We start from the raw sequence: 21,729 nt of genomic DNA, 5'->3' as shown, positions 1-21,729 counted from the left end.
GCTGATGGCGTTTATTTTCCCCCAAAATAAACGCAAAGTCGTTGAGTTTTTCCATTCCACATTTCTGAACCTGAGTATGTGTCTTTTGCGGTTGCCACACACACACGCCGAGACAGTTTTCAGGCCTATAAACCGTTGGTTCCCTTCAGTAGCCTACATTTTCAGGATCTAAAACTAAAACTACTCTAGAGTGGAGAGCTGTTAAAAGTGCGGTTACATTCAGAAGGAAAAAACACCCGGTCTCATCCCCGTCTCCTGAAGACTAACCCCGGGTCAGGACGCAGAAGTGTGTTCTTGAGTGCTTCCTCGCGGACGACAATTTGAATAATTGTTGTCTCAAATGTCTTCCGTTAACAATCGCGAAATTGACCGTTACTTGCTATTCAGCACGTTTCTCCTTCGAGTGCGGGAGCTGTGTTTGTGTGTGCGTGTAAAAATGTATGTGCGCACGCGTGCGTGTCTGCCAATGTGAGGAGTGCGCGTGTTCGTGCTCGTGTGCGTGCCCGTGTACAAGGCCCCGGGAGCATCACACTCGAGTTGCAACCACACGCAGATTGAAGTCACGGAGACAAAACACACTTCAAGTGTGGACGGCGCGCTCATTAAACGCTACAAGTGGAACACCAATTGCCGCCGTAGCGGCACCGCGGGAAGCACATAACGACCTTTGCGTTTGTTTGGTTCAGTGTGCCTGAGGGAGGGGGGGGGGGGGGGGGGGGGGGGAGTAAAGGGCCTCCCCTCCCGCCGCGGTTCGTCCGCGTCGCGAGCGAGGCCGAAGCAAAGTCCACCGACATGGAACCATGAAGACATGTTGAAGGGTGAGGAGGCGGAACATGGGTCTAATGAGGGTGGCCGGTATAACCCCACCCGCTGTGCGTGTGGACAAAAGGTAGGGAGGCCTCCTTGGTGGTGACGGACGCTCCCCCTGGGACACAGGGCCCGTCAGAAGGGATGTCTTAATGAAGACACTAGTCCGGGCCTGCTACAGACCCTACTTTGTACCTGGCACATGGAGGCTGAAAGGGCCGCCGGAGCGACCGCACGAAACACTTAGTTGAGGGGTGGAGTCCTGAGAGTCGCCGACCGCGACATCCATCGCAGTACTGGATAAGCAATTATTATCACACACACACACACACACACGGTATTTTACCTTCTTTGCCATCTCTCGCATCCTACTAATGACGCTCTGAGGCGGTTGCCAAGCAACACACATGCACAGACACACACTCGACTTTATGCTGGAGAGTGCTCCTTTGCTTTCACTCTCTCTTGCGTGTTTTCCTACGAAAATCAGAGAAAAAAAGAATACTATGAATAATTTCATTTCATAAGTGCGAGATAACCGCCTTCTAAGCTGCGCTGATTTGAGGGCGCGCGCAAAACGGACTCTGAATGATCAAATATATTATCTCGGGTCATCTGAAGGAAATGTGCAATAAAAATGCATAAAAGAGCGAAAGTGTGAAGAATATCTTTTTTTTCATATGAATGATCTATCCATCTAGAATAATAGTCATTAACGGCCCGTAGCGAGACCATCGTATCTAAATCGAGTCTTAATGGGAACCAGAATAACCGCCTATGATTCGCTTACTTTCTTTGCGTACACGTCTGTAATGTTTCTGTTTCAGGCGACTAATGTCACTTAAAACACTCTCGCAGCTGAAATTTGGCCGGGGTATTCGTCTTCATAATGCAATCCTTCAAAAAAAAGAGGACATTTAAACTAGAATTGTGATTTACTTGACAATAGACCACATTAAAAAACAATCAAAGATTTATTAAACAGACACACACACACACACACACACACACACACAGCATCTGTTGAAAGATTGCTATTAGGTCAAAGAAAACAAGCTGTGAACAGCAAATTGATACAAAGCGTCCATGATTTCTGCCTTGTCTTTTATAAAAATATATTTTTATAGCCCGCCAACTGCAGGCACCCTAACAACAGCTCCCCCAATACTAATAAACAAAAACAACATCAACACATTAAAGCCAGGAAAACCATAAGCTTGGTATCAGTTGGCATTTCCTGTTCGTCAGGACTCTGTGGGGAGTGTTGAAGTCACTGATGTAGGCAAGAGGAGTAATTATCGGTCATTAAATCCAGATTCCATTGAAATGAGGGAGATTACGCCCTGTGTTTCCCCTCGGTTGTCATGACAACCGGTCTGTGGGAGTTAATAAAAAATTACATACTTTTTCGGTGTCCGAGTACATTCTCAGCGTTACGGGTTTGACGGCACGACTCGAGAGAAACAATGAGTGGAACCGCTGGCCGCGGGAGCGAATGAGGTCGTTGAAGTGAGGCTTAGAGAGGGCTTGTCCAAGCTGTCACAAGGGACATGTGGCGGGCAATGTTCACCCCGCCGCAGAAACGGCCTGCATGGACGACCGACTGTGGCTCTGGTCGTCAGCCGTCCAACGCAGGCAGTCAGGTGAGGGCTGGTGAAAGGGTAGATGTTGGGGTGGAAAAACATTCTCTCTATTCTCAAGGCCTTTAAAAGGGAAAAGCTCCCCGATTCAAAAACAGCTCAGGCATAAGGGAAGGGCAGAGCGAGAGCGAGAGAGAGCGAGAGAGAGAGACTCCCAGAACAAAGAAAAATAAATAGAAAGCAGGGATCTGAAATTCCGTAAATTCTCTCCATGTATTCCAACAGCAACTACTTCATCCTACTAACCACAGACCCCCTAGTGATCGTGGGACGAGCTGGGAAGGGGACGCATGGAGATGGGGGTGCGACGGGGGTCCCGGGGTCCCTAGGCCTCCATGGGCGACGCGTCGGGCTGGGGCACTCGGCCCGCAGCCCCCCCCTCACCCTCCTCCACCTCGGGGGCGGGGCCTAGGGGTCCGGCCCACCACAGGCTCAGGGTGTTGTCCGGTCGGTCGTCGGCTGACGCCGCTCCCTTGTCCCGCCCCTCGCCGTCGGAGGCGGAGTCTCCCTCGCTGCCGCTGCTGTCCCCCGGTCCGGAGAACTGCCGCTGACCACTGGCGGTGGCCAGCAAGGGCATGAAGGGGTGGACACTGGGGGAGGGGGGAGAGAGGGGGAGAGGGAATGGGAGAGGGAGAGACACACACAGACAGACGGACGGACAGACGGACGGACGGATGGACGGACAGACAGGGGGACAGACGGACGGACAGACGGACGGGGAGAAGTAGAGGGGTCAGTGGGAGGAGAGCGGAGAGAAAGGAGAAGAGAGGGAAGGGGGGGGGGAGCAAGAGAGATAGAGGGAGGAGAGAGGGCCGGGGGAAGGGGTAGAGAGAGAGAAGAGAGAGAGGGAGGCAGGTGGGGGAGCGAAAGAGTCACAGTGAGGGATGGAGAGGGAGAGAGAGAGTGGGAGGAGAGGGGAGAGAGAGAAAGGAGAAGGGGGGGGGAGTGGGGGGGGGTTTGATTAGAATTTGGGTGCTTCGCTTGACTATGACAAAATGTGAACGAGCCCTCACACAGCGCCCTGGACGCTAGCACTGCGGCCGCTCCTTCTACCTGATGCCATTGGTGCAGTCGCGGTGGGCGTGGAACTGCAGCAGGGGGTGGAGTGGCTCCTCGCTGCCACTAGGGGGAGCCGCCTGGGTGTCCCACACAGACACCAGCCCCTCTGTGTCACCACTCAGCAGGTACCCGCCAGAGCTACACACAGTACACCGAGTTCAGGACACACACACACACACACACACACACCCACATCCACGCGCGGAAAGGTACTGGGTTCGATAACTGATGTCAACCCTCCTCACCGCTAAATAAAAAGCGTTTGCTAAATAAGTGAGGAGCGCACCAAACCAGCAGAATGAAGTCACAGACTGACGACAGCCACGGTGATGATTTGAGGGGAGTGTTGATGAGTCAAAGCTCATCCACATACCAACCTCCCCAGCTCACTGTACATTCAGTGGGTGTGTAAGCGTACCGGTCCATGTCGAAATAGATGCGCTGGTTGGTGTCCACGTTCCTCTGCAGGGTGAACAGCACCCGGTCCGCCTGCCTCAGGTCCCAGCACAGGACCTCAGGGTCCTGCAGCAGAAGCACCGGGGTCAGTCTTACCACCAGGGGGATCATGGTGCCTCTGCCCACTCAGTCATGTAAACAGAGGGCTCTCACAGGGCCGTTGCTGATGCGTTTCCCTGGCCACTAATACAGAGTGTCGTTTAAATCGGGGCGGCTCCGCCTACTGAGACGGTGACCACACAGGTGATACGCCTCGCAATGATCAAGGTTTGATCCCGACCTGCGGTGCGATGCTTTATGTAGACCCCCGCTCTCTTCCCACCCACTTCCCCGTCTCCTCACTCCCCGACCATAAAGGCATACAAAGCCTGTCAAAAGTATATAGGAGTGCTTTCACACCTGGGAGGTTTGGCCCGTTTTGATTGAACCCTACCATTTTTCCCTCTATTCTTCGGTTAGTTTGGGGTGGTATGAACACTAATTTGAACTCTGGTCCACTTAGAAACGGGGTATGAAAGTTACATTTGCTGCAAACCGAACTAGTAGACATATTCAGCCAGATACACGTGAACTTTCCCTAGCTTCAAATGAGTCGCGGCCAGGCTTGGTGCAATCAGGAGGTCAAAGCACTCAATTAAATATGGTAGAAAGGCTTTATCAAGCGATGGCTTGCGTTCAATCCCAAAAACACTGATCTTTTTTAATTATTCAGTGACCGGGGCTCCTTTTTAATGTGTAGGAACACAGAGTTATCTGCGCTCCATTATTATTGTTCCCCAACAGGGAAGAGTGAGGAAGTTCCCTTCCCAACCTCCCCCCTGAATCAGACAAGTCTACCCAGCTGCAGAGGGCTCTTATCGAGTCAAAGCCCTGGGTCGACAGGGCACCAAGACACCAGCCAGGTCAATGCCCGGCTCTCGCCCCCGCTACACCCCCTAATCCCTCAGCAGGACTCCCTCTCTTCCTCACCTTGCGTCCGCCCGTGTACAGGTGGTTCCCGTCGGGGGAGAAGAGCAGGTGGGTGACCCCCCCGCGGTGGCGCTCGGGCAGCATGGCGAGGGGCGTGCCGTCCTGGCAGGAGTAGAGGCCCACGGTGCGGGAGTAGGAGCCGCAGGCGTACACCTCCATGCACGGGCTGACCGCCAGGCAGGAGATGATGCCCCCCTGACCCTGCTTCTTCACTGGAGGGGGAGGACGGAGGCGGTAGTGGGAGGGAGGGAGTGATGGAGGGAGGGAGGGGTGGAAGGAGAGAGGGAGGAGGTGGGGAGAGGGGATTGAGAGAGGGGAGAGGGGATTGAGAGAGGGAGGAGGGGGGAGAGGGGATTGAGAGAGGGAGGAGGGGGGAGAGGGGATTGAGAGAGGGAGGAGGGGGGAGAGGGGATTGAGAGAGGGAGGAGGGGGGAGATGGTAGGAGAGAGGGAGTGTAATTAGTTTTTAATACTGTTCATCATTTCTTGACTTGGTTATTTAGAGGAATTCACACTCCCTGAGTTAAAGGGAGTGTGTGGGTGTTTTCAAGTAGAGGTGATGGTGTGATTGAGGTTATTTAGGAGTTTTAAGGAACTACTTTTTTCTGCTTTCTTGAAGTCACTGAGGTCAAACATACTTTTTATATTTAAATGTTCTAATTTTAATGAGGTAGTTTGTTTGTTTATTTTGCTGTTGCATTCAAAAGAAAAAAAATGCCTGGTTGATTGCATTTTTTGCAATAATGTGAAGTGAAGCACTATAAATACATTCCCCTGATTATAATATGTCTGCGATTTAATGATATATGAGGCGTTTGCTTTAGTTTCATTTTGTACTGTTTGGCTGATTGCATTAACTTTGTGGTAATGTAAAGTGCTCTATTAATTCATCTCTATTCTCGGTGCCACCGAGGCTCCAACCTGTACGCGTCCTTGAGCACAGAGCCCCCCCCTGCTCCAGAACCACATGCCTCTCACGACTCATCTCAAACCCCCGCCATCGCCCAAAAAACCCAGTAGCGGCAGCTGCACCACTCTGACCAGAGAGAGGGGGAGATGGGAGGCTAGAGGATGGGAGGTTTCCATGACGACGACAACGAGGACCACCTCTTCCACTGACCTAAGGTGGGCCTCTCCTCGCAGTCGCGGCCGGGCCGGTCCGTGTGGAAGACGCGCACCATCTTGTCGAAGCCGGTGTAGAGGCGCGTGCCGTCGGGCGTGAAGCAGAGGGAGTGGGCGGCCGACAGCTCGTCCAGGTGGTTGTAGGGTCGGTAGTTGGCCCGCACCTCGCCGTAGAACGCGTCCCACACGTGCACCGGGTTGTCGCGGCTACTGCTGGCCAGACTGGGAGGGGGGGGGGGGGGGGGAGAGGTGGTTTTAATGATGAGGACATCGAGACGGACAGGCACACACACCGCTTTTTTCCTTAATTTTCCATGTCAATAAAGCTCTTTTTAATTGGATTGAGAACTTGCCTTGATACTGAAAAGACAGAGAGGGAGAGAGAAGGAGAGGGAGAGAGAGAGAGCCGTGATTCTTTGTTTATTATTACTAGCATTGTGTTTCTCATGTTGATGGTAACCTTTCCATTTTGCTTTGGCAACATTCACCAATGCCTTTGTCATGCCAATAAGGCCCTTAAATTGAAATTGAACTGAGAGAGGGAGGGGGGGTGGGGGGTTGGGGAGTGGAAGAGACGCTGCCTTATTAGTGCGATGTTGAGAGAGAGCGAGAGCAAGAGAGCGAGAGCGAGAGCGAGAGCGAGAGCGAGGTGAGACAAAGAGAAAGAGAGACGCAGAGTCGGAAGGAGGCACTGGGAGTTCATGTTGAAAATAACACGACACAAATAGGGCCAGTGAGTAGCAATTACAGCTCTTGATTGTGGTTTTGAAGAGTAACCAAAACAACAGACACGGCCCTCTGGGACAAGACCGAACACGGTGCCAAACACAATCCCTACCAGATGTCCCTGGTTATGGAGCGAGCGCCGCTCAAGTGCTGCCAGATGACCTCATCTGGCACCGTCTCAGCCAATCAGGAGCCGTGAACTCAACCACCGATGTATGGCTCCCTGCGAGGGGCTGGCGGGCTGGGATTTGAGCGCCGCGTGCGCATGGACGCCAGGAGTTGGGATACGTAGCGAATGCTGGCGATCGCTCGGATTCACCCGAGGTTTTATCAAAGAAAAACAATAACCACCGAGGAAACCAGAGCAGTTTAACCGGATAATTGTTACAAGTCCACACATGTTCCCCCGCCATGCATTGTGTTGCATTGCGTGGAGGCCCCCGCCAGACGCCCATCAGGCACCCCCCCCTTTCCCTGATCTTAGAGCCTCCTTTATGAGGCAAGAAAAACAACAACAACAACAACAACTACGACGACGACGGGAGACGCTTTTCAACTCCCAAATGATTGGCCGTCGAACAAAACACACAGCGTGCCGCGTCTGCAGCTCAATTAGACAACAGGAAATTAGCCCTGACCACTGGCGTCGTGTTGCGACCAGACCCCTCCCCCACGCGGCCTCCTCTCTCCCCTCCCTCCTCTCTCCCCCCCCCCCCCCCCTCAGCCAGTCCCGGGCTCAGCTCCAGAGCGGATAGAAACGTCCAATTATTAAGAAAGATAGCCCCTGTTGCTAGGTTGGATCCATGCCCAGAGCCACGGACCCCCCCTGCTTCTACCTCTCTGCAGCAGGAGGAGGAGGAAGAAGAGGAGGAGGAAGAGGAGGAGGAGGACTCCACAGGACTCCTGGCAGGAGGACAGATCAAGGAGAAGGAGGAGGGGGCAGTGAGCGAAGAATCAAAGGCGGAGAAAATAGGAGATGAAGGAGGAATCGATTATCTCTGGGATATCTAATGTGTGGTTAAAATGTCCTGTCGTATCGGAGATGGGATCAAATGGCTTGCCGAGTGCGCGTTTACTTCGGCCGCATGGCGCATTTCAAAATTTAAATTTAATTTAAATGGATGAAGACAAAAAGGAAGAACGTGTATGGGGAATTCGTTCTCATGGGGGGGGTTGGATTTGCGATGAAAACAGGCCAGCTTTGTGTTAGCCTAATGCAGGAGGGAGTGGACACAAGTTATGAGGTCATTGAAACATGCTGGGGGCTCTAGTGGTTGAAATTATAATCCCGCCGGCATGGATTAGTTGAAACATCATCCCACGTTAGCGTGAGGGTTATTCCGGTGTGTCTGTAAGACAATCGCTGCACTCAATTGTGTCCAACTGTGTTAAAATCCGGTGGACCAACGAGCGGTGCCTCCTCCCAGCCCTGGCCCCGGGGGGGCGGCTCCCGAGGAGGCTCAGGGCGGCCTAGAGGCCAGACTCCTCCTGCCGCGCGCCTCCTTATTAAAAACCCAGAGCCTGCGCCGGTCCCGTCCCACGCAGAGGGAAGCCCGACAGCTTCCTTGAGCCCCCATCGATCGCCTCCCGCGCGCCCTTTGAAACCCCCCCCCACCCCCCCGAGGACAAGACTCCCCCTCACCTGTTGCCATGGACACCGGCCGGTGTCTCACATAAAGGAAGGTGTAGTGTGTCGGCTAGGGTGTTCGACTCCCGAAACCCTGCAAGGTAATGGGCTCAATCCCCCTCCCCCCATCCCCTCTAACGTGATGGCGTCCTTGAGCATAGCGCCCCCTGGCCCCTGTGATGGAAAATCTACATGTTGTATTGTTTTGGTCTATATGAATTTAAGTTTTGTTGCTATTCTGTGTAATTTTATATAGTGTCTGCCTTCTGCTCTCCTTTTGGGTCATTTAAAGTGTGAACGTTCGAGAGTCGTGTGATGCATTTTATTGCCTGCCTGTTCCTATCTTCTCGTGTGTCATCTCCCAAGCAATGCTTTGAAGTACCAGGCCTGTTCCCCGACACTCTGGCTAGCGTAAACAAAGTCAGAGAGTTACATGGCACGGCCGCCGACCCCACCTTAGCCTCGGGGGGGGGGGGGGCTTCAACTGTAAAGATAATCTGGTGAACAAAGACTTTTAGTATTGGGGGACCACCCCCTTCAGGACCCAAACGAAGTGAATAAGAACTCATTGATTGGAAGACTCAGTGGACTTGTCTGAGCGTACCTTCAGAGAATGAAGTAACACGCAAAGAGGAGCTCCCATCTGAGGCCTCAGATTATTGTAATGTATGCCCGTTATGTTGTTTGTTGGTGCATGTTGTGATGTATCTTTGTTCGTACTTTTATTACAAATGTATGACCACTAATTGTCAACAAGTATTGTGTGCTTTTTTGCATCTTAAGATCTCATCTGTCTCAGACGCAATATCTAATAGAGAAATTGTCACGACACCCCCCACCCGCCGTTTACGGACGTCCACACTCGCTCTCCAGTCGGGCGGGATAAAAGGCTCTTGGAAACCCCTGTCGAACCGATGGGTAACGTTATGCGCACACACGCTGCTCAGCCCCCCCCCTAGCTGTGTGTGTGCGTGTGTGGAGTGTTGTCATCGGGACGAGTGGGCGAACGAGCGTGGGCGCGGCGGGGTTACAGCCGCCCACGGACACGCCACGGGGGCAGAGGGCCCGCGGCCAGCCCTGGGCTCCTAATGAGGGAGAACCGGCTCCACGGTCTCTGGGAACCGGGGCGCCGGCCAAAAGGGAAACACAGCGGGGGGAACGGATCAGACACACACACCTGCTGTTACCTGGCCGCGGCGGCCGCTTAAAGCTTGGCTTTGTTCATTTGCACAGACGCACACACACGCTGGGCTACTCCACAGCGATGTTAAGAATTTCACATGCACGCGCACACACATGTTTGTAAAGATTAAGCTTCATGTATGTCTGCGCACACACATAAAAGCACAGCTATGTAAAAATTGACACACAAACACACACACACACACACACAATAGCCCAGTGGGTGAGCCCAAACCGCCAACATTCTTCCCTGGCTCTTGTGCTCCATGGTGCGACAGTGAACTTGCACCCAATGGGCTGACCATCAGATTTATAGTCCAGTCTAGACCAGACCACTCCAGGACACTCTTGACCAGAGTAGAGCAGTCTAGGCAAGACTAGACCATTCTAGACTGGTCTAGACTGAGAGGACCAGGGAGAAGATGAGAAACCAGAGGATTAACTCACAGGCAGGACTCGGGGTCCAGGGAGTTCATCTTGGGGTACCAGCAATAGTCGTAGATGGTGTCGCCCTCCGGCATCCTCAGCACTGGACTCTGACAGGAGAGGAGGGAGAGGGAAATATTTAAGGAAGGGCCATTAAGTTGATAACCAGGCATTCAACATTCACAGGCCTTATAATTCTTGGAAGAGCAATACCGAAAACAACAAAAAAAAAAAAACATTTTGTCATTCCTAGTAGGATATCAGACAACTGGCAGTTTAATCCTTCCTGAAAACATAATCACGAGGAAATACATATTCAAGAGCAATTTTGTTTTTCCCAATATCAAAGACATGGCGACTATGAGACGCGGTGAGTGGGACATGGGCAGCCCTGACGGAAACACTGGGCCCACCAGCAGGGGGCGCTGCTGCGCCAGATCAGCGCCTCACCATCTCAGTGAGCAGGTCCCAGTCGTAGCTGTAGACCTCAGCCGGGAGGTTGTAGAGCCGCAGCACGTTGTCCGCACTGTTGGTCAGGACGCAGGAGCCGTCCGGGGCCCTGGGGGGGGGGGGGGGGGGGGGGAGAGAGAGAGAGAGAGACGGAGAGAATTTGTATGCAATAATTTCTGTAATATCTTTCTTACATAGCTGCACTCGATTAAAATATAAAACCTTCTGGATGGATGGAGGAAATGATGAACACATAAATGGAAAGATGAAGATGGATAGAAAGGTCGGGTTAGTAGATTGAGGGAGAAAGGCGTTGACACACACACACACTTCATAATTGACCTCGAACTTGGACGTTTCGAACCTTCGACCTTTCGAACCTTCGACCTTTCGAACCTTCGACCTTTCGAACCTTCGACAGGAAGACATTAGGTGTCGTAGTCTTTCCCAGTCAGATCCCCTTGGGCTGTGTCACAGCGGGGCACTCCATGGGGAGCACAGGGGTACTAAACGATACCACAGCACTGCCTCACTCCCCCCACCCCCCCTTCTTGAGAAAAAACACATTGCGGCTATGCCGCAATGTGTTTTGCCTTCAATAAAAGTTGTTTGTTTTGATAACCACTTTGTGTAATGGCATCGGCACTTTACAAGCATCTTCGGAGCCTTCCGAAACCATTAAAGATGATCCGGAAAAAAAACAAATCAAAGGCAAACTGTGTCAACAGCAGCTGTCCTATCGTACCACGGGCCCTTGTGAAATGATCCTCTCTGCCGCTACTCTGTGGTGCAATTTCACTGTTCTACTCAATTAAACGGGGCCGCTTGTGTCCTATATGCGTTTTAAATCAGCCATAACGCGGCTGAAGTCTCTTTATCGGTGGAGGTTCAAGGCAGGAGCAGCGGCCCCTGGGGGCCCTCGTGAAATCATTTCCCCCCCCACCCCCGTTCGAAACAATATTGCAATTGAAAATCGTTTTGTTGTAAATGTTTCAGACATCTTACAAATGCGTTTTATACGATGTCTAGGTTTTTTGGCATCGTTTTGGAGCAGGATGCGTTATGCTATGCGTTTAACAGTCCAAAGTTTTTGCCATTGCAGGGGTCCTGTACTGTTGTTGAGAGGCTGCATGAAACCAAAGTTTAGGAGCTGGCCTGGGTAGGTGGCGTTTCCCAAACGGTCAACACTAATGGCCACCCGTCATGGACACCCTGACCTACACACTGAAAGTCAAACTTAGAGCAGCTGTGGTGGTACATTATAGCATCACACATCTCATCTTTGTCTTTTTACCGAAGTAAACCGATAATTATCCCACTGATAAATATTAAGAGAATGGGTCAAGCTTGGTGTCTTATTGCTGCAAAGCAGTTCTTTTGTCTCCCATCGCTGAGGGCCCTTTGATGCTTGAGGCCCCCGGGGTAAGGGCGCAGTCTGCGTCCTTACCCCGGGCCTCCCCTATAGACAGCTGTGGGAAAGCCCATTGATTTGAAGCCACACAAAATGAGGCATTATTGAGCTGCCTGCATAGACAATATATCATGTCACTTATCAAGTAGGTTTTGGGTCTCGCATGATGAACCAGATTCGACTGTGCAAAATGTAATTCAAGGACGCCCTTTGTAAATATATTCTTTGTGTGTATTAGTGTGGACTAGCACAGGGTGATTCTACAGCGTTACGAAGGAGACTGAGGAGAAATAAACAACTAGCCACAAATCACCAATTCCAGTCGTTAGGCAAACTATTTATGGGGTCGTCACAATGCGGGTGTAGGTTACCATTTGACGCCCTTGAGGTAGTTTTCAGGGTAGTGCGAGTACTCGGCGCAGGAGCCCGTCAGATACTGGGGGCTTCGGCTGAAGTCCAGTGCCAGCCTGCACATCAGGAGCAGGGGAAGGTGATCACCACACAGATATTTTAAAAGATATAAAGATATATATATATATATCTAAGTGCGTATATGAAGTGCAAGGACGTACAACAAACAATAAGTAGGAGAGGATGACTAAATGCCCTAAAGGTAAATGTGGAAAATGTAATATTTTCCTTTAGAACTGCTGTTGACGACCGACTCGATGACCCGTTTCTTATGTACTCACTGCTGTACTACTTCAGTTGGACTGTCGTCTGGCTTCCCCTCTGGAGCCTCCTCCCTCTGCTCCTCCTTCTGTTGGGGCGTCTCATCAGGGACGCCGACTCCATTGTGGGGACACTCCTTCTCCTCTGGTCCACCAACCCTCACTTCCTTCTCCTCCTGGTCTCCCTGCCCTCTGAGGGGGTCGGCTGTTGGGGAGGGGGTCAAACTGTAAAGCTATTTGCTATTTGTGCGGGTTAAGTGACACTATAAAGAACGGGTGCCTGACAGTGCAGTAGTGGTAACTTGGGGGGGGGGGGGGGGGTTTGACTCCCAGCAGGAAGGTTCTGGGTCCCTATCCCCAGAATCAACTCGTAGACAGTCCAGAGATGGACAACTAGGATCTTACCTGGTGCTGGTTGGACTGGGTCCTCCTCCACAGCCAGTGGTGCTTGCCCGTCTGCGGGATCCACAAACACCAGCTCTTCGTCAGTCAGCCTTGCACGCTTGGCGTACACAAAGCCCCCTTCCTCCAGGGACTCCCCATGTTCCACACCCACGCATTCGGGGGGTGCCACCGGAGCACTGTGAGGGGGTTCGCTGTCCGCCTCTGTGTCCTGCCCGCTCTCAATCCCAACTCCTCCTTCGACTGATACTGACATCTTCTTCTTCAAAACTCTTCCAACAGTCTGTATGACCCAACCCAAGCAGTCTGTCAGTTCTTCGCGTATCAGACGACGGTGAGGTAGTAGGTGCTGTAGCCTCGCTTCTTACGACAGTGAGGGTGTCTGAGGCGGACGGAGGACGGGGACATCCCAGCACAAGCGCTCCTAGGGGCCATAGGAGGAAGGGACGGAGGAAGGGACAGAGGGCGGCGATGAGGTTCGCAGAGATAGAGAATGAGATACACAATGATAGAGATGGATTTACAAAATGGGAGCAGAGAAGTGGAGAGCAGTCCTCGTTAAAAGGACAAACACAATTAACACATCGACACACACAGACGTTATTGATATACGTGTAAATCAAATTGTTCGGCACATTTGAGCTTTAAAGCTCCCAGAGCTTACGTTTAAATACAAAATGTAGCTCATGTGGTTAAACAGGAAGCTTGGTTATAAATGCATTAGTGACACTACGTTAGCTCCTACCAGTGTCGCTAGATTATTTGTGTTGCCAATCTGGCAACACTGGCTTCTACTAGCTTTAGCGGTTGCTAACTGCTGCTACCTCGAGTGTGTTGTGATCAGCCTGGCCTCTTCTTTGACTTTAATGAACAGAGTTTCTCCTCTCATGGGTCAGTCGATTCTTAAACTACTTGCATCCGGCTTGAGAAAAGCTTCGACCGTATTTATTCACCAACTCGTAATGAAGTTGTAAACACTCCACCAGGCAGCCATGTGTTCCGCTCTAAACTATCGCGAGATTTGGCGCGATGACGCGATAACAGCCAGAACCCTATGAAGGTTTCTTTGAAAGCATATTCTAAAGATGTTTTCCATATAATAGCTGTATTATTAATTAAGTATTTTTATCCCATACTTGTGTTATAGTGAGTCCCTGTATTCCATATACTTTATAGGGATAATTCGGTATGATTGAAGTAAAAAAAAAAATACAATTGTTCTATATTTGTGCTTTGTGTGGCAGTTTTATCAACCACAGGCGTGGAGACAGAACTGAAACAAACTATTTAAATCAAGGTTAAATGCCATTTTATTTAGTATTCATTATTCAAACAAAACCCAAACTATGTACATGTATTTTCTGTCCATTTTCCAAGTTCTAACCTCTGATGTTTCTCTCCGTCTGTCATCGCCCAATCAGCGCAGCTCGTGTTTGTACACACTGCAGCCAATCACAGGCATGCACCTTCACGACTGTGTTCCCAACATTGGAAAATGGAACAAAAAAAAAATCGTATTTAATAAAGGAAAACAAGAAAGAAAACTAAAAACATAGAAACAATGGAATTAATGCCACCGATAACCCTCTCCCGAATCAGAAATTAAAAAGGGACAGTTTGCCATGATAGCCCAAACGATGCTGGCCAAATGTACAAAGTCCCTTGTTAACATGGCACAGACAACATGTTGTGTTGTGTCATGTTATGTTGTCCAACCAACAAACAGTCACTAGTTTTGACATGTTTTCTTCCATCTCCTAACAAAAATCTAAAATAATTGTCAAGGTGATTTCAAACTTAAATTTGTCAATCGTTCCGAGGAACATTTTCAATTTGCCATCCAGGAATTTCTTACTTTTTAAGGCATGTTGAACAAATACTTAACAGAACAGAAACTTACTAGGAGAGAAGGAAACAAAATGAAAAAAGAGAAAGAAAAATAACACGATAACATTTACATTATTTACAAAGCACAATGCTTCGGTTTATATCTAGCAAGCGCCTCTGCTTTTACGGGTTTTGTTGCAATTACTGTTGTATGAGTTTTAATGTCTGTGTTTGAGATGTGTGAATGATATGTGATTGAGATGTGTAAATGGTATGTGAGATGTGTAAATGGTATGTGTGTGTGTGGGCTGTGTAAATGTATGTGTGTGAGATTTATATTTTGTGTGCGATGTTTTAGAGGTACAAATGTTGTGTTTGAGAGATGTGTGGGTGTTTGTTTGAGATGTGTTAATTGTGTGAGCTGATTAAATTATGTGTGTGAGTGTATTTGTTTGAGATGTGTAAGTGGTATGTGGGGGATGGGTAAATGTTTTATGTGTAAATGTATTTGTGTGAGATTAAGTGTAAATGGTGTGTGTTTGAGTGTTTGTGTCAACAGAACCTAGATGTAAATCAGTGTAAAAACCAAGGAACTAAAGGGACCCGAAGTCCCGTTGAGAAGTCTCTTGCTTTTTTTTGTTAACATCTTTTTGTACACATTATTATTGTTTTATACAACAGTTCAGCTCGGCCGGTATCTAAGCCAGCCAGGATGTTATGACACAAAGTCCACCGAACACAAGACCCCGACCCGCCCGTCCCCAAGTCGCTTCCCTAGGGTGGGGAAGACCTCCACACCTACCGCCATCCGTCCCCCACACCCGTCTTCTCCGGGTCACGGAAGAAGAATTCCACCCCAGCCTCAATTTGAAAAAGAAATGTAAAAGACGTCCATTCTTGGCGTCTCCTGCGTTCCGGACTCGGCCTGAGGTTCAAGTCCCGAGACCTCGACTAGCACCATCACAGATGAGACCCGGTGGCCGGTCTTTACAAAGCCAATGATTAGTCCGGTTCACGGTCAACATGTCGGGGTGGGGTGGTCTTCGGTTTAGGAGGGCTTTAATACCAGGGCGGCCAGTGGATCTTCCTAAAGGGTGGCTCGCATCTTAACAGCCACTGGACCGCAACCCTGTCAACAACAGAGAGAGAACAACGCTTAGAAGACGTATGCGGCACACTGTGAAAGAACCTAAACCGAAACGCTTACTAAAAAAGCACTTCGAGATCTACAAGTCACTATCCAATCGGTGGAGGAGGAAACACAAATGGTAATAGAGCCTATGGCCCACTAATTATAGCCCTGGAATTTGCAGTGGTACGATAGTTACAAACTGGGGGTTGGTGGCGACAAAGTTGGGATCCATTGAAACAATTACCACTTATCCCCATAATAAATGAAACCGAATCCTCGAGATTGACCCTTTAAGGTCCCTTGTTTGCCCTCAGGTGTGAGTGAGAATAGCCATCACAAGCTGTATCAAAAGTGACATCCCAAATGGCACTGTCCACCCAGAAGTGTGCTAGATAGATCAGTCTGCCAGCCTACCCTTTGGAGTGTAGCCCCTGGTATGCTTATCATACATCTGGGTGGCACTCCGACTTGGGATGTCACCAAGTCAGAAGGCACAGCACATTTAGAAACGGCTTGTAATGGCTGATCACACTCAAAGCTGCTGGTGGACCTTTAATGGCCTTTTATGTAGCCTGGGACCAGACGAATTTGGGAGCTCATGTTTTATTTGATCTGGCATAACGACGTCTGACCTGTCACAACAGTATCTAATATGGGGCGGGGTTGACACCGACTCCTCAGAGAAGCGCCCTATGGGAGCTGCCACATGTCTCACACGTTTTGATGCTCTGATTGGTCGTAGATCTAGAGGCATTTTGGTCTATGTTTGTGAATTTTTCTGGCAATGTCAGCCTAACGTTAAGAGGTGCTGCGGGCGAGATTCAAGAGTTATTAAGAGCAGAAAAGAGCACAATTATGCAACCAACATTTTCAGTAAAAAAGAAAACACATCTCACCAACATCACGGTTTCTTTCCAGCTGATCCAATCCCGTTACTCCGGGCAGGTGAGGCGGTAGGTGGAGGGCCCCTAACCCACCCCACGCCTTTCAATCACGCCCCCCCTCTCGTCCCGTAGCTCTTCCTCTGGTCTGTAGGAGCAGGACGAGAGCCCTCGGCCTGCGGGCGGCCTGTGTTGAACAGCACCTCCTCTGTGGGGCGACCCTTCCAGACGACCAGACGGGTCACCTTCCCGGTGCGGGGCGGGGCGGGGCACTACAGTATGTCCCCAGAACCCTTCAGTCTAAGTGGTGCCGTCTCTCTCCCTTTCATTCGTTCATTCTCTTGCTCTATAGAAGCAGGGAAAGCAGACGTATAAAGAGATCCCCTTCACAAAAATCGCGTTTATCGTAGACTAGAAATCAAAAAGGAAAAAGGGGGTTGGTTAAGTCGAAGAACATTCATTACTCTCAATGTCTCATGAATTTTCCTTCATCCGTTCTTTCGTATTTTTTTCTCACCCGCTCTCTCAAAAGGTTATTAAAAAAATAAGTATGTACAGGAGGTGTAAGAAGATGCTCTTCTTTGTCAAGTCTCTTGTTTTTCATAAAGTTGGGAATCTCTCGTTTTTTTTCACCCGAGGAAAGCCCCGGGCTGTTCAACCTCCTGTTAGTTGTCTTTTTTTGAAATTGTGCTCCCCGTCCCCAAATCGGTACCTCACAGCTTGTCTGAACAAAAAGTGCATAGGTGAGTTGTGGAGGGCAGGGCGAGTGCCTTCGTGAGGGCGGAGGGGGAGGCGGAGCCGGCGGGACCGCCATCCTAAGACCGCCTCTCTTAACCGCCGCACTGCCGACCCCCCACTCCGTGACTGGCTTCAGGTCTGCACTCTTCACAAAAAATGAAGACAATCTTTGATTTGTTTCTGCCGTTGTCCCCTCCCAACACAGCTCCATGTTGATCGTTAAGTCTCATCCTCCTCCTCCTCTTCAGAACGACCAAGGCGAACAGGAGTCCAATATATCTATATATATATTTATATACATATATAATTCTTAATGTCTTATTGGGATTCTGTGTTTTTTTCAAAGCGTCACCAGTCAATGTCTCGATGGCAGAAGCACACTTGCAAAGCCCAACCCATGACAGGGAAAAGAAAACAAGAAAGTAAAGTCAAACTGAACAAAAATAAAGTAAAACTCCACCCACGGAAATCCATGCGGGTTGTAAACGACCACAGCTCTAGTATGGAATAGAAAGTCCTTTCTTTGAATTAAATCGTCTCCGTTAGTACGACCAGGATTGTAGAGGCAGTATGTTCAACTGTATCAGTTGCCAGTTTTTTTTTTCTCTCTTCCTTCTTTTTCCTTTGTTTAAAAAAAGAGAAAGACCTTGCATGTCTTTGAAGCTTTTTTTTGTAGGTTTACATTTTTGAAATCTTTTGACAAAAGAACAAAAAAAATATATCTGGTATCAGCACGGTTATCTTGCCATATTTTTTGGAATACATTCAATATTTTCTTAAGAAAGAAATAATACAAACGCACTTCACCTGGCGGTAATAAAAAAAAAAAAGGAAATAGTTAAATCATAATAAACAACAAAAATAGCAGCCCCAAGTGCTCATTATCGTAGTCCAAATACTTTTTTTAAACTTTGTATATAATGTATATATTCATATATATTTTTCATTAAAAAAAGAAAAACTCGTCATTATCAAATGCAACAACGAATTAACACAGTATGCGAACACCACGGGCACCCTGGGGTGCACACGCGCACGCCAAGATGCTGTATTCTGCTTTTCTTCTCTTTTATCGGAAACGTCAGAACGCTCGACTTCTTTCATTCACAAGTTCGAGCTGAGCTGACGAAAGGCAACGCGATCGCACACCAGAAAACAAAAACAAAAAAAAAAAACACATCATAATCAGACGAGACTAACCTTCTCAGAACGCCCCTCCCCTCCCAGAATGGACTAGAAAATGTTTACGATATAAAGTCACGTACATTTGTTGTTTTGTTTTTTTGACATACGCTGTGCTCAGCACCAACAGACATACACACGCACACAATCGATCTCTCAAAAAGGTTAATGTCTGAATGGCCACTCAACCTATCCAAGTTCTTAGGCACAAATGTGCATTCATACGCATACAAAAAAAGGGCATGCACACCCTCTCTCTTCATCACACTCATACACCCTTGTGTACCTGTAGTCGTAACTAAATTGTACTAACAGTAAATGAACACAGGCGCACGCACACGCTCATGTCTCATTCACACATCAAATAATGTCCCTCATGATTTGCCCAGTCCCGTCACTCCCCTCAGGTTTCTGAAGACAGTTGCCAGAGTGGGGTGTGAGGGGTGGGGGGATACATACAAACTAAAGTGGTGGTTCGACAATCAGATGAGCGCGAAGAAAAAGCTAACGTTAGCAAATGACTGGTTACATCTGGAGAGGGCTGGAGAGCTGGTGAAAAAAACAATGTGTTGTGCAATTGCCCCCTCCCCTCTGCTGCATGCAGTCACCCATCCATCCGTTAACGCATTCACTCACTCATTGAATCGCCATGCATTCAAAGCAATGTCCCCCCCCCTCCCCAGATTGGTAAAAAAAAATGAAAGGGGAACACACATTCTACACATGAGAATACAAAAAGAATTATCTGAATGAAAGACAAAAAAATAAAAATGGCCTCTTATAGTTCATACATCTTGGTAAGCAATGAAATAAAACAAACAAAAAACAACATTGTGCAGACTGGTATAGTACTTGATCACACACCAACCATATCACACAACCGCTTGCGCTCGGTCACACACACGCACACACACACACACACACTTCCACATTCACGAAAAAATATCTCTATAACTAACCCCATTTGTTTAACATTTTTTTGTAGTTTTTTTTCTCATATTTTTTTTAGGCAAGTGCAAATCTTCAAGTTTTTTATTATCCATTTTTCAATAGCTTTAGCTTTTATATATAAATGTAAAAAAAATGCTGAACAAGAGAAATATCAACAGTGTTTGTTTTTTTTTTGTTTGAGAAAGGATTTGCTTTCTGATAAGGTTCAACCAAACAAGGTCCCCCTGAAAAAAGTCGCCCATCGTCTGGACCGTCCGCACGCACGTGAAGCTCACCCACCGCCCCTTCCAGTTCCCGCCCCCGCCTTGCACGTGGGTGGCCCCCAGCTGTGTACAGCCAACACACGCACGCCCACATGCGCGCGCACTCACACACACGCGCACACACCCGACACATGTGCATTGATTCCGAACAAATAAAACGAGAAAAAATAAAAAATAAAAATAAAAAAACAACAACGAACGAACCCTATTCAAATCCCGTCTCAATAAAGTGCATTAGTTCAGTATAAGGTGCTTATTCTTTTTTTGAGTGCCAGAGGATACCATCTTTCTGTAATTCACTCCCCCGTCTCCTATCCCCGTCTCCCCCTCGCTCAAGTGACTCACCCAGTGCATCACAGAGCCCTTTTTTTCATTTCAACAATCTACGAGAAGAGGAGAATGAGGAGGAAAGTGAGGCGGAGGAGTTTGCACCGCCTCACCCTTTGACCTCCCCCACTTAACCCCCCCCCCCCCACCCCCGGTGTCCCCCAGCAGTGCACATTCGTCATCTGGTTTGTCTGATTAAAAGACAGGAAGGCCTCAGGTAGCTATTGCTGCTGCTGCTGCTGCCGCGCGCCTCACGGCCTCAGTAATCCTCCATCTCCATTTCATTCAGGCTCAGACACTCGCCCGTGTTGTGGAATGAGTAGCCTGAGGGGAGAGAGGGGGAGACATAAAGAGGGGAGGAGCGAGGAAAGGGAGATGGCGGGAGGAAGGGAGAAAGATAAAAGACGGAAGAGTGGCAGAGAGGTGGGATTAGAAAGGTCAGTTTGTAAATGCTGATTGGGCTCTAGGCCCAATGAGGAGTCCAGGAGTTTCACCGCGGATATGAGGTGATTACAATTCATCATCATTACGAAATACTGGTCAGCATGTGCGGCAAGTGCCATTGAGGATGTTACCAAGAAGAAATAACTAGCAATTAGGGATGTGAATAACTCAGATTGTTTTCCTGGTCTAATAATCAGGGGGTGGTATGAACAAACTATCCATTATTCACAAAGATAATGTGTGCCGAAATTCACAAAGACCGCCATGAATATCGGCAAGGACTCACTTAATATCTTAAACACAGTAAAACTAACCTTAATAGTGAAAATCACAAATTCTAGCATTAATCCTTATTCACCTCTTGTGAATACTAATACAAAAATTCTGGTCATGTACCATTTTGTTCTAAAGGTCAGTGCGCGTTTAACAGACGGATACATATCCTAAACATTTGTTCATTAAAGGACATAATCCGGTGGCGTCAAGTACCTAAAATGCTGGGGTCAGAATGCAGCATCATGGGCTGTTTCTTCTTCATCTTCCCTCCTTGGTTGTCATAGAGACCAGCCTTGCCCATGTGGGTGTTCTGGAACATGGACTGCAGGGCGCCGGGGTTCATACCGCGCATGGAGTCCTGGAGGGAGGACGGAGAGGTGAGCGGGAGGAGGGGCAGGGGCGAGAGACCATACACAAGACTGTGTTAAAGGATTAAAAACCAGCATGCTAAAGTCATTAAATAAGCCTTTGATAGAGTGAGATAAAGTGAAATCTCTTTGTAGCTTCAAAAGCGATACATTTAGACCTGAACACACGACTTTGACACTTACTGTTCCCTGGTATACAGGCCGTTTCTATAACGTTTCATGAAATAGACTTTAGTTAACATATTCTGGTAGAAACATCACTAGACCAAATAAATACAACATTGTGTTGTTGTTCACTATGATTATAACCGCTCAATACTGCCCTAACTGTAGTGAAAATCAATTTGTAGTTATCCATTCGCCCACGGGGCCTGACAGTAGCTGTAATGTATC

General features: G+C 48.7%; 2 protein-coding genes across 13 annotated transcripts in view; both read right to left on the bottom strand.

The window, feature by feature from the left end:
* Nucleotides 1-1,770: 1,770 nt before the first annotated feature.
* wrap53 (WD repeat containing, antisense to TP53) lies at nucleotides 1,771-13,975 on the bottom strand. 2 transcript variants are annotated; one of them, XM_030338321.1, is made up of 11 exons: nucleotides 13,693-13,975; nucleotides 12,951-13,371; nucleotides 12,567-12,750; nucleotides 12,246-12,341; nucleotides 10,464-10,572; nucleotides 10,035-10,123; nucleotides 6,051-6,274; nucleotides 4,932-5,143; nucleotides 3,925-4,028; nucleotides 3,501-3,644; nucleotides 1,771-3,037 (listed from the first exon to the last, which is right to left on the bottom strand). In XM_030338321.1, exons 2-11 carry the CDS (start codon nucleotides 13,201-13,203, stop codon nucleotides 2,773-2,775), a joined length of 1,680 nt encoding a protein of 559 aa, XP_030194181.1. In that variant the 5' UTR covers nucleotides 13,204-13,371; nucleotides 13,693-13,975; the 3' UTR covers nucleotides 1,771-2,772. The 2 variants fall into 2 exon arrangements, with proteins under 2 accessions (XP_030194181.1, XP_030194180.1); XM_030338320.1 differs by having other exon boundaries at nucleotides 13,772-13,974.
* A 264-nt stretch (nucleotides 13,976-14,239) lies between these two features.
* gigyf1a (GRB10 interacting GYF protein 1a) overlaps nucleotides 14,240-21,729 on the bottom strand; it is a 29,024-nt gene continuing 21,534 nt past the window's right edge. For all 11 annotated transcript variants that reach the window (XM_030338309.1, XM_030338308.1, XM_030338311.1 and 8 more), the window contains exons 24-26: nucleotides 21,182-21,326; nucleotides 16,803-20,572; nucleotides 14,240-15,903 (exon numbers count right to left, since the gene is read on the bottom strand). In XM_030338309.1, the coding sequence (XP_030194169.1) occupies nucleotides 20,508-20,572; nucleotides 21,182-21,326 (210 nt within the window). In that variant the 3' untranslated portion in view covers nucleotides 14,240-15,903; nucleotides 16,803-20,507. The remainder of the gene's footprint in view (nucleotides 15,904-16,802; nucleotides 20,573-21,181; nucleotides 21,327-21,729) is intronic.

The sequence above is a fragment of the Gadus morhua genome, chromosome 17 (genome assembly GCF_902167405.1).
Source record: "Gadus morhua chromosome 17, gadMor3.0, whole genome shotgun sequence".
Classification (NCBI taxonomy): domain Eukaryota; kingdom Metazoa; phylum Chordata; class Actinopteri; order Gadiformes; family Gadidae; genus Gadus; species Gadus morhua.
Note: the sequence above shows the minus strand (reverse complement) of the source record. Positions and strands in the feature narration are given on the sequence as shown.